This window comes from Eptatretus burgeri, chromosome 7 (assembly GCF_056783735.1).
Source record: "Eptatretus burgeri isolate ZD-2024b chromosome 7, Ebu_testis_v1, whole genome shotgun sequence".
NCBI classification, from domain to species: Eukaryota; Metazoa; Chordata; class Myxini; order Myxiniformes; family Myxinidae; genus Eptatretus; species Eptatretus burgeri.
The window spans coordinates 106,976,956-106,992,049 of NC_140967.1; the positions used below are offsets into that span (position 1 = coordinate 106,976,956).

Genomic DNA, 15,094 nt, shown 5'->3' on the forward strand with positions numbered 1-15,094 from the left:
TATTTACCTCCTTTTCACTCTATTGCTGTGAGAGTGGTGGAGGAGAAGCAAGTAAAGCTGTGACAAGTCACGAGGTGCGGCATGACTCTGACCCCAATTAGGCTGATAATCCACAAGTACTCGAGTGTGTATTGGAGGGTAATTAGATTGGTAAACAGAACTGCCGCAAAACTTTTCTATCAAATCAAATCCACATCATCACTCAAGGTAAACTTGGTTCAATGTATGTCTTCCTTCATATGTGTCTGCTCACAATAAATTAAATGTTTGTACACATAACAAACATATCTGGTTGGCTAGTTCCATGAAGTTATGGCTGACTTCTGGTGACATAATAATCAGTGACATTCATGATGACAATTGAGGCCGACTACGGCTGACATTCATGACATATATATATATATATATATATATATATATATATATATATATATATATATATATATATATATATATATATATATATATATATATCTTATACTTGTGTGGATCGGCTCGCTTTGCTCACCTCACCACACGTCGCAACAGTGGGACAAACACCACCACGTTAGTAAAAATACCTAACCGCCTCATTGTGAAAAACACCTCACCGCCATGGTATTAAAAACACCTCATAGCACGTAATTCAAAACACCTCACCACATCATTAAAAACACCTCACCCCACATTATTAAAAACACGTCACTGCTACATAACCTCCACATACTTCAAAACACCTCACCACGCGTCGCTATAGAGATGGGCTTGTTTTAAGTGAGGATAAGTACGTGAGTTGTCGTGTTGTCATGATTTACACAAATCAGAATTCAAACATTTATTTTGCAAATTAACTTGTATATTCACGATGTTACATTTTATCAGCAATCGGAGTTGAAGATTCAAGTTAAAAATAAAAAACAAAAAAAATTCTAAAAAATACCCTTCAGACATACACATGGGAGAGGTAAGTGCAGCCTCGAAGTTTCGTACAATTTCACAAAAACTTTGAGGGAGTATTTCAGTGACAATACAGGCAGGACAAGACAGACAGTGCACATATATATATATATATATATATATATATATATATATATATATATATATATATATATATATATATATATATATATATATATATATATATATATATATATATATATATATATGTGTTTTCATTGAAAAACAAAACATTCACCGGATATCATCACAATCAGACGACGCACACACTGGCTTCATAAGAAACTCCTTTACTCGTGCAAATTCCGATACAAAACCATGGAAAGTAACCTTTTTCAGTTTCACAAATTGCGACGTTTATTATAAGAGGCGGATTTTATGCACAATAACATACATAACTCGAGGAGTCTGTGTTATATTTACAAAATACTCCGTCTCATAAACGTTGCATAAATTAGTAAAAGAGATACGGAGTTATTACAAAAATAAATATCAATAATATAGTCTACCTCAACGTTACTTCACTTAACGTGTGACAACGTCCCTAAAGATTATCTTTACAAATCGCTGATAATTATATATATATATATATATATATATTTATATTTATATATTTATATTTATATGTAGTGGGGTTCACTCGCATGGCAACACACCAAAACGATCTTTTTCTTCATTGTTCTATAAATTAATGACAAAAGCAAAAAATCCTGAGAAACAAGAGACTTCCACCTAGATATACAGAAAGCCCATCCAGCAATGTACAAAACTCCCAGTTCGCTCTATTCTAGGAAACCAACGGGAGTGACAACCAACGAGATGCGAGGAAAGGTGCCATTGAAAGAGGGGGATCGGGTGTGGGATGAGGGGAATGCCATGATGAAAGGAGGAAAAATGCAGGATGCTTATGGTGGGGGGTGGGGGTGCAGAAGTTGTGAAGGGGTTGAATGACATGTGAGGGACAGAGAGTGAGAGCTAAGAGCGACCTCTGCCTGTCACAAGGGGTACTCCTAACGCAGGGAGCACAGCAACAGTTTTCAAATTAACTCCCAGTGCTCTGCACCCCTTTTGCTCCTCCCTCGGTGCCACTCTCCTCCCCGAGCACTCATCTATCCTCTCCCCACCTGTATGCACAAGAGGTCGCTGAGATCCCATAAACCTTGGACTTTTCGTGAGACTTCCCCACGAAGTATAGCGCATTTTGTTCCATTTTGTCCAGTATTTCTTTCATATTATATATTATATAAACCCTCTGATGGGCGCTCATCTGCCTTGTACATACCCAAGGTGCCTCGTATGTACCCAAGGCTCCTTGTACATACCAAAGATTTCTCACACATAACCAAGGTGCCTCATCTGTATCCAAGGCACCTCATACGTACACAATGTGCCTCGTATGTACGTACCTAAGGCACCTCGTATATGCATAAGATGTCTCGTATGTATCCAACGTCCCTCGTACATACCCCAGGGCCCCTCATAGGTACCCAAGTTGCCTCTTACGTACCCAAGGCACCTCGTAATAACCATGGTGCCTTGTACATGCCTAAGGTGCCTCATACATAGTGAAGTTCCCTCATACGTACCCAAGGTGCATCAACGGAATCAAGGCACCTCATATGTACCTGAGGTACCTCATATGTACCCAAGGTTCCTCGTATGCATGCAAGGCATCTTGCATGTATCCAAGGCACCTTGAACGTTATACAACATGCCTCGTATGTACTGAAGGCACCTTATACATATATAAGGTGCCAGGTATGTACCTAACGTGCGTTGTACATACCCAAGTCCCTTTATACATACTCAAGGGTCATATGTAAGCAAGGCACCACATAATAACCAAGGTGCCTTGTACGTGTCCAAGGTGCCTTGTACATACTCAAGACCCCTTGTATGTACCCAAGGCACCTCGTACTTCTTTCCTCTTTTTATTTTTTAAGCAAATGGTTCACGTGCGAAAGAAAACATAAATACATTTCTGTCCTACACGGCGTCCATGCATGGACCCGTGCGTGAACCCGTGTGTGGACCCGTGCATGGGTGGATCTTGGTTGAGTACCCGGCAAGTTTCCATCTTACCACACGTACGGGAGCTTCGGACAAACTTTCTCATACAAGGCAATGCCGTGCGTCGCTCACGTCTGCAAAACATGTCAGAGACAAAGCACAACAGGGACTCTGACAGGGCAGTGCCAGATTCATGTATAAATGCGATGTACAGGAATGGGAGGTATAAAACAGCTTTGCAATCCAGGTAATGAGAAAATACTTAAGGTGTGCTTGTGGAGGAATTATTTTTGGTAATAGTGCATTGGTGAATGAACTCAAAGAATAACTGAAGTTCAAAACAATCAAGGTATATGATAGAACTTTGAGCTGTTGCTCATAATAATAATAATAATAATAATAATAATAATAATAATAATAATAGTAATAATAATAATAATTCAAGTTACACTGTTGTCATTATTGTAACATTTAAAATAATAACAGCCACAGTGTGTTAAACACTGAACATGTGTCCACAAAGCAGGAATTCCATACCCCTCTTCGATCACTGGTTTGGCCCCCAATACATTTCCATCCTTTTTACTTCAAAACCGAATCTTTGTGGTTCGTTTTAAACTGATGGAATCCCCACAACCCTCAACATGAATGAAGTTGAACCAATGTCTACACCCAGTCTCATTCACCTCCAACATCCCCACCCTCTCATTCAAGGAGATTAGACTGTATTTATTAGACACTTTTGGGCTGGGTCTCTCCCCTCTTACCCACCCTTCTCTGCTCGGCTCTACGTGCATTGTTGATCCCAACTGCCTCCCATCATCAACCACGATTCGGCTCTCCTGGGTTTTCCTATATTCACCCCTCCATCCTTCCCCCTCCACTTCGTTTCACCACCACCCCACACTTGCTCCCCCTTACTCTTGATACCTTTGCGCAAGTCGCACGGTGTTTCCCGTTGAGTTTCCACAAATGCAAGGCGTCTCTGCTTGACCTCTAGCAGTGGTGGGGAAGATGAGGGCGCGGGTAAGCGGTCGCTGAATGTGGGGGGAACTCTGCAGGACACTCCGTCACGGAGTACATCAGGAAGCGCAGAACGTGGTACATTTGCTTGCGGGAGTACTGCGGGTTCAGGAATAAGTGGGACTCGAAGGCCAGCATCCGGAAAGGTAGCGAGCCTGGGGTGGCTGAGTCCGCTCTCAGCTTGACATCGAAGGCCGGAGCTCAGAGCAGCAGCAGCAGCCGGACCGAGTCCATTAATTGCTGTGGGTCCAAAAGACGCGTAGCCCGTGTAAGCTGAATAAAAGGGACCACTGTAGTAGACTGGCCGACTGAAGGCAGTTGAAGAGGGGTACATTTGGCCCACGTGACTGGAATTCACGGCGTTACCCACGGTCGCCAATGTGACCTGTGAGGCCTTTCCGTCTGAGGCGCACGCCATTTCGGCCAGAGACCAGAGTTTAGGTTTTGGGGCCACAGAACCACCGGGAGGAGCTGCGACACCGCTCCCCCGCTCACCCAGCATGGATTCACTGGGCGATGGACACTCTGCCCGCTCGGCCAGGGCCTTACATTGCCCAACCGGGGACAGCTCGTCCGTGGGCTGCGGAGAGATGTGTCCTCTTGGTTGGTCATGTGCCTGAGGCTCCTCACAGGAATGTCCCGCCTCCTCCCCGCAGTCCCGATGATGGTCACTCCGTAATTCGGGTACAGTGGATACCTCACCATCAATTCGTCCACCCTGAAGTAAATTCCCTGCATAAAGGGGATAGGGGAGAGGGTTTGTGCACTAATTTGTATTGTTCTTTAATATCCATACATTAATCACAGGCATGCACGCACTCAAAACAATTTGCTAGTACATCGTACAATCCATAACCCCAGGCGTGGTACTTAATACGGAGAATTGTTTTACTGTGTCTATCTATTTGTCATATCCTTTTGATGGACAATCAGAAGCTAATTAAAACAACCACCATGATATTATATTTTTATAAACGTGCAGAGGCTTTGTTGTCATTTGGCTTAGATAATCGTTACATCTGGTTTATCTGTGTAATCATATAACATGTATAAATAAACGTGTGCAACCTGGTATTCGTGTGAACCGGTATGTGTACAAACTGGTATGTGGATAAACAAATAACGGGTATAAACTAGTACGTCTCTGTGCCAGTGCGTGTATAACCTGGTACATGTAAAAACTGGTGTGTGTATATACTAATATCTGGTACTGTATTGTGTATAAACTCTCAAAGTGTATAAACTATAAACGAGTATTATCTGATATTGTGTATAAACTATAAACGTCTCATATCTGGTACTGTATTGTGTATATTCTATAAACGTCTAATATCTGGTACTGTATTGTGTATAAACTCTCAAAGTGTATAAACTATAAACGAGTATTATCTGATATTGTGTATAAACCATAAACGTCTCATATCTGATACTGTATTGTGTATAAAATATAAACGTCTAATATCTGGTACTGCATTCTGTATATTCTATAAACGTGCAATATCTGGTACTGTATTGTGTATAAACTATAAACGAGTATTATCTGATATTGTGTATGAACATGAAATTAACCGTAAAAGTGTACAAACGGGTAGTTGTATAAAGAATAAACGTGACTAAACACAAACGTATATAAAATGGAAGGTGTATAAATCATATGCGTTTATAAATGGTGTTTATGAACAAATTTGTAAAAACGAGTATATGTTAATAACCATAAATGTGTGTGAACCCGTACATGTAGAAAACAGAAACCTATAAATGTCATAAACATCCATTGACCATAAACGTGTAAAAACTGGTTCAGGTATTACCGAGTGCACATATAAACCTGTATGACGTATGTGTATAAACCATTAAATTTGGAATAAACCTTAAACGTTTATGAACCAGTGTGTGTTTGAACTAGTCTTCTAATATATATATATATATATATATATATATATATATATATATATATATATATATATATATATATATATATATATATATATATATATATATATATATATATATATATATATATATATATATATATATATATATATATATATATACACCTCATTCTAACCACTCACTGATTCACTGACTGATATTAATGTTCAGTACCCTCAGGGTGACGTAGAAAGCTGAAATTTCGCATACCGACGGACATCGAAGCCGATACACCAGGAAAATCACAGAACCCTCGGAAAGTGTCTGTCAATTAAAATATCCGAAAATTTGTGTAGCCTTGTGCTCGCTGCAGGTGAGCAACCCGAGACAATGTGTACAGTACAGTGGTAAGTGTTACAATGTATATACTTTAATAAAAATTTTAGTTTGTACATTTCTTTAATGGTAAACTGTGAAATACAAACCTTAATTGATATCTAGCATTTGAAAATTGTAATTTCTATAACTGTAAACTGTATTGTAATTTCCTTCACTGTAAACTGTACTGTAATTTTTATAACTGTAAACTGTATTGTAATTTCCATTACTGTAAACTGTATTGTAATGCCTGTAACTGTATTGTAATTCCTATAACTTTAAACTTTATTGTAATGTCTATTACTGTAAACTATTGTCATTTCAATATAACTGTAAACTGTATTGCAATGTCAATAACTGTAAACTGTATTGCAATGTCTATTACTCAAAACTATATTGTAATGTCTATAACTGTGAACTGTATTGTAATGTCTATTACTGTAAACTGTGTTGTAATTTCTATAATTGTAAACTGTATTGTAATTTATATAATTGTAAACTGTATTGTAATTTATATAACGGTAAACTGCATTGTAATTTCAATATCTGTAAACTGTATTTTAATATCTATAACTGTAAACTACATTGTTATTTCCATAACTGTAAACTGTATTGTAATGTCTATAACTGTAAACTGGATTGTAATTTTAATAACTGTAAACTGTATTGTAATATCTATAACTGCAAACTTTACTGTAATTTCTATAAGTGTAAATTGCATTATAATTTCTATCACTGTAAACTGTGAAATACAAATCTCAATTGATATCTAGCAGGAGGTCTGTGATTCTTTCCTATCATGATAAAGCATCTATTTATTATGTACCTTCATATGAAGCATAGTTTGTTATTGCTTACAATGTGTAAGCATACCCCACTAGGACACGTATAAACCTGATTTGTATACAAACCATAAACATGTATTGTATTGACTGGTATGTTTACAACCCATAAACGTATGTATGTACACCATAAAAGTGTATAAACTGGTAGGTGCATATAAACTGTAATCATGTTTAAACTATAATGTGCATAAATCATTAAACATATATAAACCTTTACATTATAAACCACAAACATGTATCAATCAGTACATATTTGAACGAGTACGTGAATAAACCGATTATGTGTATCAACCATAAAGTTGTATTATCATGTATGTGCATAACTGGTACGAGTTTAAACCAAAAATGATTGTAACTGTAAATGTCTACTATCTGTCATTGTGTATAAACCAGAATGTGTTACCTCATATGAGTATAAACCATGACAGTGTATTATCTAGATTCTAGTATATAACTTGTAGAAAGCATTAACGTATATACAGCACAAACTTGTACAACCAATAAACATGTATAAACCGTAAACATGTATGAATCGGTACATGCTTGAACGGGTATGTGTATTATCCAATGATGTGTATAAACCATAAACGTGTACGAACTGTTATGTGCTTGAATGAGTACGTGTATAAATTGATTATTTGTATAAACCATAAACGTGTGTAAACATAAACTTACATTATCATGTATGCATATACCTGGTACGAGTATAAACCATAAAGGTGTATAAACCATAAATATGGATAAACCAAAAACATTTATAAACCATAAGCGTTTATAAATCATAAATGTCTGGTACAGTCAACGTATATTATCTGTCATTAAGTACAAAGCATAAAGGTATGTACACCACACACATGTGCAAGCCATAAACGTCTAATATTTATGGTATTGTGTAGAGGCCATAAACGTGTATTGTCCGGTATTGTATATAAACCATAACCTTCTATATACCATAAACATGTGGAACCATAAACATCTATTATCTGGTATTGTATATAAACCATATACGTGTATTAACTGGTATTGTATATAAACCATATACGTGTATTAAGTGGTATTGTATATAAACCATATACGTATATTATCTGGTATTGTATATAAACCATAAAATGTTTTTAACAGTAAGCATCTATTATGTCATTATTTATTCAGCAAAAAGATATATACACCATAAACATCTATTAACTACAGTATTGTGTATAAACCATAAACATATATTTTCTAGTATTGTGTATAAACTTTGTATAAAACATAAACCATGATATATCATCAACATCTATTATCTGGCATTGTGTAGAAAAACAAACATGTACAAACCCAGTACATACATAAACCATAAATGTGTATAAATATTAAATGCCTATAAACCCAATGTGTGTACAAATCCCATACATGTATAAACCATAAATGTGTATAAATCAAACGTGTTTAAACCCGATGTGTGTGTAAACCATAAACGTGTGGAAATCTTAAACGCATATAAACCCTGTGTGTGGATAAACCCTGTATGTGGATAAACCCGGTGTGTGCATAAACCCTGTGTGTGGATAATCCCTGTGTGTGGATAAACCCAGTGTGTGGATAAACCCGGTGTGTGGATAAACCATGTGTGTGGATAAACCATGAATGTGGATAAACCATGTGTGTGGATAAAGCATGTCTGTGGACAAACAGGATGTGTGGATAAACCATGTGTGTGGATAAACCATGTGTGTGGATAAACCCTGTGTGTGGATGAACCCTGTGTGTGGATAAACCATGTGTGTGGATAAACCATGTGTGTGGATAAACCCTGTGTGTGGATAAACCATGTGTGTGGATAAACCCTGTGTGTGAATAAACAGGATGTGTGGATAAACCATGTGTGTGGATAAACCCTGTGTGTGCATAAACCCGGTATGTATATAAACCCTGTGTGTGGATAAACCCGGTGTGTGGATAAACCTGGTTTGTATATAAACCCTGTGTGTGGATAAACCCTGTGTGTGGATAAACCTGATGTGTGGATAAGCCCAATGTATGGAAAAACCGTGTGTGTAGACAAACCTGGTGTGTATATAAACCCTGTGTGTGGATAAACCCTGTGTGTGCATAAACCCGGTATATATATATAAACCCTGTTTGGATAAACCCTGTGTGTGGATAAACCCGGTGTGTATATAAACCCTGTGTGTGGATAAACCCTGTGTGTGGATAAACCCGATGTGTGGATAAACCCTGTGTGTGGATAAGCCCGATGTATGGAAAAACCGTGTGTGTGGATAAACCTGGTGTGTATATAAACCCAGTGTGTATATAAACCCGGTGTGTATATAAACCCTGTGTTTATATAAACCCGGTGTGTGGATAAAGCTGATATGTGGATAAACCCTGTGTGTGGATAAACCATGTATGTGGATAAACAGGATGTGTGGATAAACCATGTGTGTGGATAAACCATGTATGTGGATAAACAGGGTGTGTGCATAAACCATGTGTGTGGATAAACCATGTGTGTGGATAAACCCGATGCGTATATCAACCTGGTATGTGTATAATCCATAAACGTGTATGAATGTTAAACGTGGATAAACCTGATGTGTGTATAAACCGGAAGGTATAGCCGTCACGTGTCCTTGTTGCCTTGATTAAATGCATCTCAGCATACACGTCGTCCCCACTGAGCGATGTGATGTTCCTGCGATTTGCTTCTCACTCTGAAACTTTCGTTGCCCTGATGCGTATGATTCGTAAATGTCGACGGCGAGGAATGTCACGATGGTCCTTAAAACAAACAGTTGATGTCGTGTGGTTCGGGATACAGTGGTGTAAATGTTTTGAGTCCAAGCTGAAGTTGTTGTGCGAGTTATTTATTTGGCGCGACATCGTCGCTTCTCAAAGGGTTCGAACGGATTTATTTGCACCTCGTAGAGAGCGCTTCGTATGTCACGTCGTGTTGTTATTCATTTTATTTAATTTTTGTTGTTTTAAAATTTTAATACCTTTGAGCTTGAGGTGCATAACGCAGTACAGAGTGTCAGTCCTAGTCCCATATCCATTCCTGTTTTACCAAAACATCGTGCACGTACGTTTATGGAGAGTGATGGTGTTTGTGTAAACTGTTCGCTTACCCTCACAATCTGTTCCTGTCACGTCGAGCGCTTTATCCGTCCCTTCTCCTTCTTCGTCGGTCTTTTCCAGATCTATTGCAGTTTCCTCTTCTTCTTCGTCTTCGCTCTTAGCTCTGGGTGCCCAGGTGACCTTGTTCTCCTTCTTGAGGCGGCGTCGCGCGTTCGCGAACCACGTGGACACCTGAGTGAGCGTCATCTTGGTGATGATGGCGAGCATGATCTTTTCGCCCTTGGTGGGGTACGGGTTCTTGCGGTGCTCATTGAGCCACGCTTTCAGGGTCGCCGTGGCGTCTCTTGTGGCATTTTTCCTGTAGGCCGCGTCCGAGTACGGGTACGGGCCGAGAGGTGTCCCGTACGGGTGGTATGCAACGCTCCCCGCCAAGCCCGCTGCTGCCGTGTCGTACGGTGAACCCTGTTGGTCGGTCAGGGTCGAGGGGGTCAAGGCAGGGTTGGGTTGGAGGTGAAAAAGAGAATCATGACAGACAGTTAGAGAGGATGGCAATGTTATTGGCAGAGTAGGCACAGCACAGGCCACGTTAGTGTACACACACGCATTCATCACAACGGAACAACATTTGTGAAGTTGAGGCAAAAGTCGCGTCGATATTTTATATAAATACAGGATACCATTGTGAAAACGCCATGGATATATTATTCAGCGGCGTAGTTTATAATGAAAATGTCGCGCAACGCTCGTTCACACCATTCCTGCGTGTACCGTGCACACCATTCCCACATGTACCGTGCACAGCATTCCTACATGCATGGTGCACACTATTACCGAATACCACGCACACCATCCCCACATGTACCGCGCACATCAATCCCACTTGTACCATACACACCATCCCCACATGTACCACACACATCAATCCCACTTGTACCATACACACCATCCCCACATGTACTGTGCGGAACATTTTTGCTTGTACCATGCCCAGCATTCCCGCTTCTATCATGCACACCATTCCCTCTTGTACTGTGCACACAATTCTCGTATGTACCGTGCACACCATTCTCACATGAACTGTGCACACCATTCTCACATGTACGATGCACGGCATTCCTGCTTGTACCGTGCACACCATTCTCGCAAGTACCGTCCATATCATTCTCACATGTACTATGCACACCATTCCCGCATGTACCGCGCACATCATTCTCACATGTATTGTGCACACCATTCCCACATGTACCGTGCACTCCATTCTCGCATGTACTGTGCACACCATTCCCACATGTACTGTGCACACCATTCCCACATGTACCGTGCACTCCATTCTCACATGTACCGTGCACACCATTCCCGCATGTACTGTGCACACCATTCCCACATGTACCGTGCACACCATTCCCACTTGTACCGTACACACCATTCCCACTTGTGCCGTGCACACCATTCCCACTTTTACTGTGCACACCATTCCCACTTGTACCGTACACACCATTTTCACATGTACCGTACACACCATTCCCACTTGTACCATGCACCCCATTCCAACTTGTGCCGTGCACACCATTTTCGCATGTACCGTACACACCATTCCCACTTGTACCATACACCCCATTCCAACTTGTGCCGTGCACACCATTTTCGCATGTACCGTACACACCATTCCCACATGTGCGATGAGAGCGCCGAGCATATGAAAGACTTTTCTGCACGAACAAGGGTACGAATCCTTCTCGTTGAAATTCTCAACCAACGCGCTTCTATAACAACTCGAGATCGACATCGGGATCGCTTTGCTGACTCGTCCCACCGTCCCGCACAAGGCGTGGACCTCTCTATCCCCACCAGTCTCGGTATCGCGTACTTTCGAGGTCGTGCCTTTAGCCCGTAGCACGGGACATGAGCTTCATGCATGTTGCGGGGTAAGCATGAAGTTTGCTCGAGCACATCGCGGAGCGATCCTCACCACGTAAGTTGTGAAGGTTGTGGGGTCTGTGGCATACTGCAGGGGGCTGTACGCAGACGCCGTGGAACCCCCGCTAAATGCGGTCGAACCCGCGTACGGGCTAAACGCCGAGCCGGCCGTCGAGCGTCCGAGCTCCTCGGACCTGGGACCGCTGAGCAACGAAGCACCGCCGTAAGCCGGGCACGAGTAGAGGGCGAGCGAGGCGGACGAGGGCTGGTACAAGTATCCCTGTGGGTGGCTCATGGTGGCGGCCCTAAAGCGACCGCCGCGCCGAGCGGTGTTCGACCATCGCGGCGAACCGTGAGCGACGCCCCGTCTCCCCTCTCCTTCCCCTCCCCTCCCCTCCGCCGCCTACTTCCCCCTCCCCGCAGTGTCTGTCTTGCTTCTCCTCTTTCTGTTTTTTTCTCCCGACCCCGCGAAATGGGCGCACTCGGAGTCTCGGACAGCGAGCGGCCGCGCCGAAGCACGGAGAAGCAAAAAAACGACTCTTCCAACTCACTCCCACCTCCTGCTCGGACCTCCTTCCCGCCCCTCCTTTTCCATATACCCCCTCATTCCAACATCCCTACCCACCCTCAGTCATCGCAGCCACCCCCCCTTCTCTCCTGCAATTTGCTTCTCCCGCCTCCCCGCCATCTCAGTTCCTTCTTCCTTACTCCCTTCTTTGCTCCTCCGTGGGCCAAACGCGTATCCAATGGTGTTGCCTCGTTGCACGCGCTCTGTGTCCCAGTTCTCATATGGAACGGGAACGCGCGCAATGTTCCCCGGCGAGTGTTCGAAAGGTGCATCGATCTCGGCGTTCACCGGTCCCGTGCGTCCATGTGATCCGGGTCGTGCATGTCGTCACGTGTGTTTGCGTAAAAGGGCCATATCATTGCATCCTTCGGCACGGGTCGTGGAATACGTTAAAACGCGACGTACGGGGTTCGCATCTCTTCTCAATGGGGTTTTAAAGAATTGGGGGGGGGGTGGGGGTCGCAGTGAAGGGGTGTGAGGCGTACACTCCGATTTCGAGCAATTTACGCACTAAGTGAACGGGCGGACACGTTACTCGATCGAAGGCGCTAGGTGGCAGCGGAGCCGTCCGAGTGGAGGGAGAGACGCAATTTCTTAGCATGATTATTATAAACGTAGCATGCCGCAGGGAGGGTGAGTTTGAGGAGCAGGAGACCCGGATGGGGGAGTGCGGGGGAGGCGATGTGAAAGGGGGTCAAGAGGAGAAACTCGCAGGAAACGTGTGCGCTCGGCGAACGTCCCGAACCACAAATGGTCCTCAACCGAGTCCATGTAATCCCCGTCCATTAACTTGCTCGTTTTGTCGCTACTTATGTATATGTGCGCCTTCAGCATTCTCGGCGCTAAAAGTGCACGCACGTTATGACGTCATTAGCCCCCCAACCCCGACGTACCGCTGTAATTGGCACCCGTCCTTTGCTGTGCCCAAACTTGTCTACATTTATGCAAATGAACGCCGGATTGATCCATTAAATATTTACGCCGAGCCATTAAGTGTTCGAGACCGTACGCAGGAGGTATAGCGCGGGCGTCCGTGCATCGAGCGCTGCCACAGCTAATTAGGTAAGATCATGTCCGAACGGACGAATGCGAGTGTCATCGATCGGCCCGAGCGTAATTAATACGGGGGCTAAACGGGGCAGCACTCGGACGCCTTGCGTGCAATCAACGTCGCACTCCCGGAATATTTTACGCCTTCATAAACAACACGACCATCAGTGACCTTTTTTCCTTATGCTGCTATATCATTCACATATTTTATTTATATACACTATCGGAAATCATTACGCATCTCATTACGATCGTCCCTTCACCATAGGTCATTGAGTACGACAATTGGCATTTATTCATCGGCACGTTTCAGCGATCGTGGTCGTCGTTGCCTCTCCAGGTATACCCGCGGCGATCATTTGCATTTTGGCCGAGGTACCGGCACACGATGGCCAACTATTTTACAAAGGAACCCTGGAATCTTTAACATCCACAAGCGAGGGATGACACATCGAGTGATCCCAAACATTGCCCCACTTATTGATGCAACTGCCATGTTCATTTGCAAAGCACCAAGATGAGGGTGTCGTTGGATCCTATTCAGTCTGGAATCGAACACTGACTCAAGTATTTGCAAAGCTGCTTCTGCACGACAGAACCTGCTGCAAGCCATTTTGTAGATTCCAAAACAGAAATTCCCGCTGATTGCACAATCACACGACGTTTATGACGTCACCGTTTGAGAGTTTTCTACTGAGTTTCATGAAATGGCTGCACCATTTATTCTCCATGAAACTTGAGGTTACACCGTGGGGTTTATCGTAAAAACATTCGACTCCCTATTTCAACAAAGAAGACAACGAATTCAATTAACGATGTTTTAGCAATTCAATTGCTTTTTAACGCAAGCCCCATTGAGGTCTATATTTATTTTTCGTAAATTAAGCAAACTTTCCAACACACACACACATCATTGTGTTGAACACTCCCGCCCCCAAAAAACGAATTGCACAATCACAGTGATTACAAGTTTAAAGGTGATCCTGCTGAGTTGAGGTTGCAGCTCACCTGCATATCATGTAATCTCCCTTTCCTTCAAATGATCTTTGATGTTTTTCGTTCACTAACCCTCCATCATGTTCCCTCTTTTGATCTTTCAGGTGGTTTGTAGACACCACTATATTCAGGTGTGCATCTATAATACCAGTGTGTGCAGTGTTGTATGCATGTTCATTTTCCACTTGCTTCCTTCGGCCTCCTTGAAATTCCATCATTCCTCCACCATGAGCTTTGACTTTGGGAAAATATGACACAAACTTGTCCTTCTGCATTGAAACAGAAACAAAATGCTCTTTCTATTTATTGTTCCTCACCAGTGTCTGGTTTGGATTGTCCGGAAGCATTTTGTCGACATGATGCGTGCACAGCAGCAGTGATGCACCACTGTCAAGACGACAGACTGAACGGCATTGTTCAGTGAAGAGCCTCCCATCCC

At 42.4% G+C, this 15,094-nt stretch overlaps 1 protein-coding gene and 1 pseudogene across 2 annotated transcripts; both read right to left on the bottom strand.

Annotated features, from left to right (window-relative positions):
• Positions 1-1,152: 1,152 nt before the first annotated feature.
• LOC147024052 (Iroquois homeobox protein 5a-like) lies at positions 1,153-12,435 on the bottom strand. Of its 2 annotated transcripts, none has more exons than XM_085890228.1 (4): positions 12,094-12,435; positions 10,175-10,586; positions 3,877-4,701; positions 1,153-3,080 (listed from the first exon to the last, which is right to left on the bottom strand). In XM_085890228.1, exons 1-4 carry the CDS (start codon positions 12,334-12,336, stop codon positions 3,049-3,051), a joined length of 1,512 nt encoding a protein of 503 aa, XP_085746354.1. In that variant the 5' UTR covers positions 12,337-12,435; the 3' UTR covers positions 1,153-3,048. The 2 variants fall into 2 exon arrangements, with proteins under 2 accessions (XP_085746354.1, XP_085746355.1); XM_085890229.1 differs by lacking the exon at positions 12,094-12,435 and adding an exon at positions 11,788-12,057.
• Positions 4,983-9,473, bottom strand: LOC147024053 (uncharacterized; annotated as a pseudogene).
• Positions 12,436-15,094: the final 2,659 nt, after the last annotated feature.

Coding starts and splice junctions, on each gene's coding strand:
- LOC147024052 (XM_085890228.1), bottom strand. CDS start 12,336: ATGAGCCACCCACAGGGATACTTGTACCAGCCCTCGTCCGCCTCGCTC. Junction 10,587..12,093: donor CAACCTTCACAACTTACGTG/GTGAGGATCGCT, acceptor ACCGACCAACAG/GGTTCACCGTACGACACGGC. Junction 4,702..10,174: donor GACAGGAACAGATTGTGAGG/GTAAGCGAACAG, acceptor CCCTTTATGCAG/GGAATTTACTTCAGGGTGGA.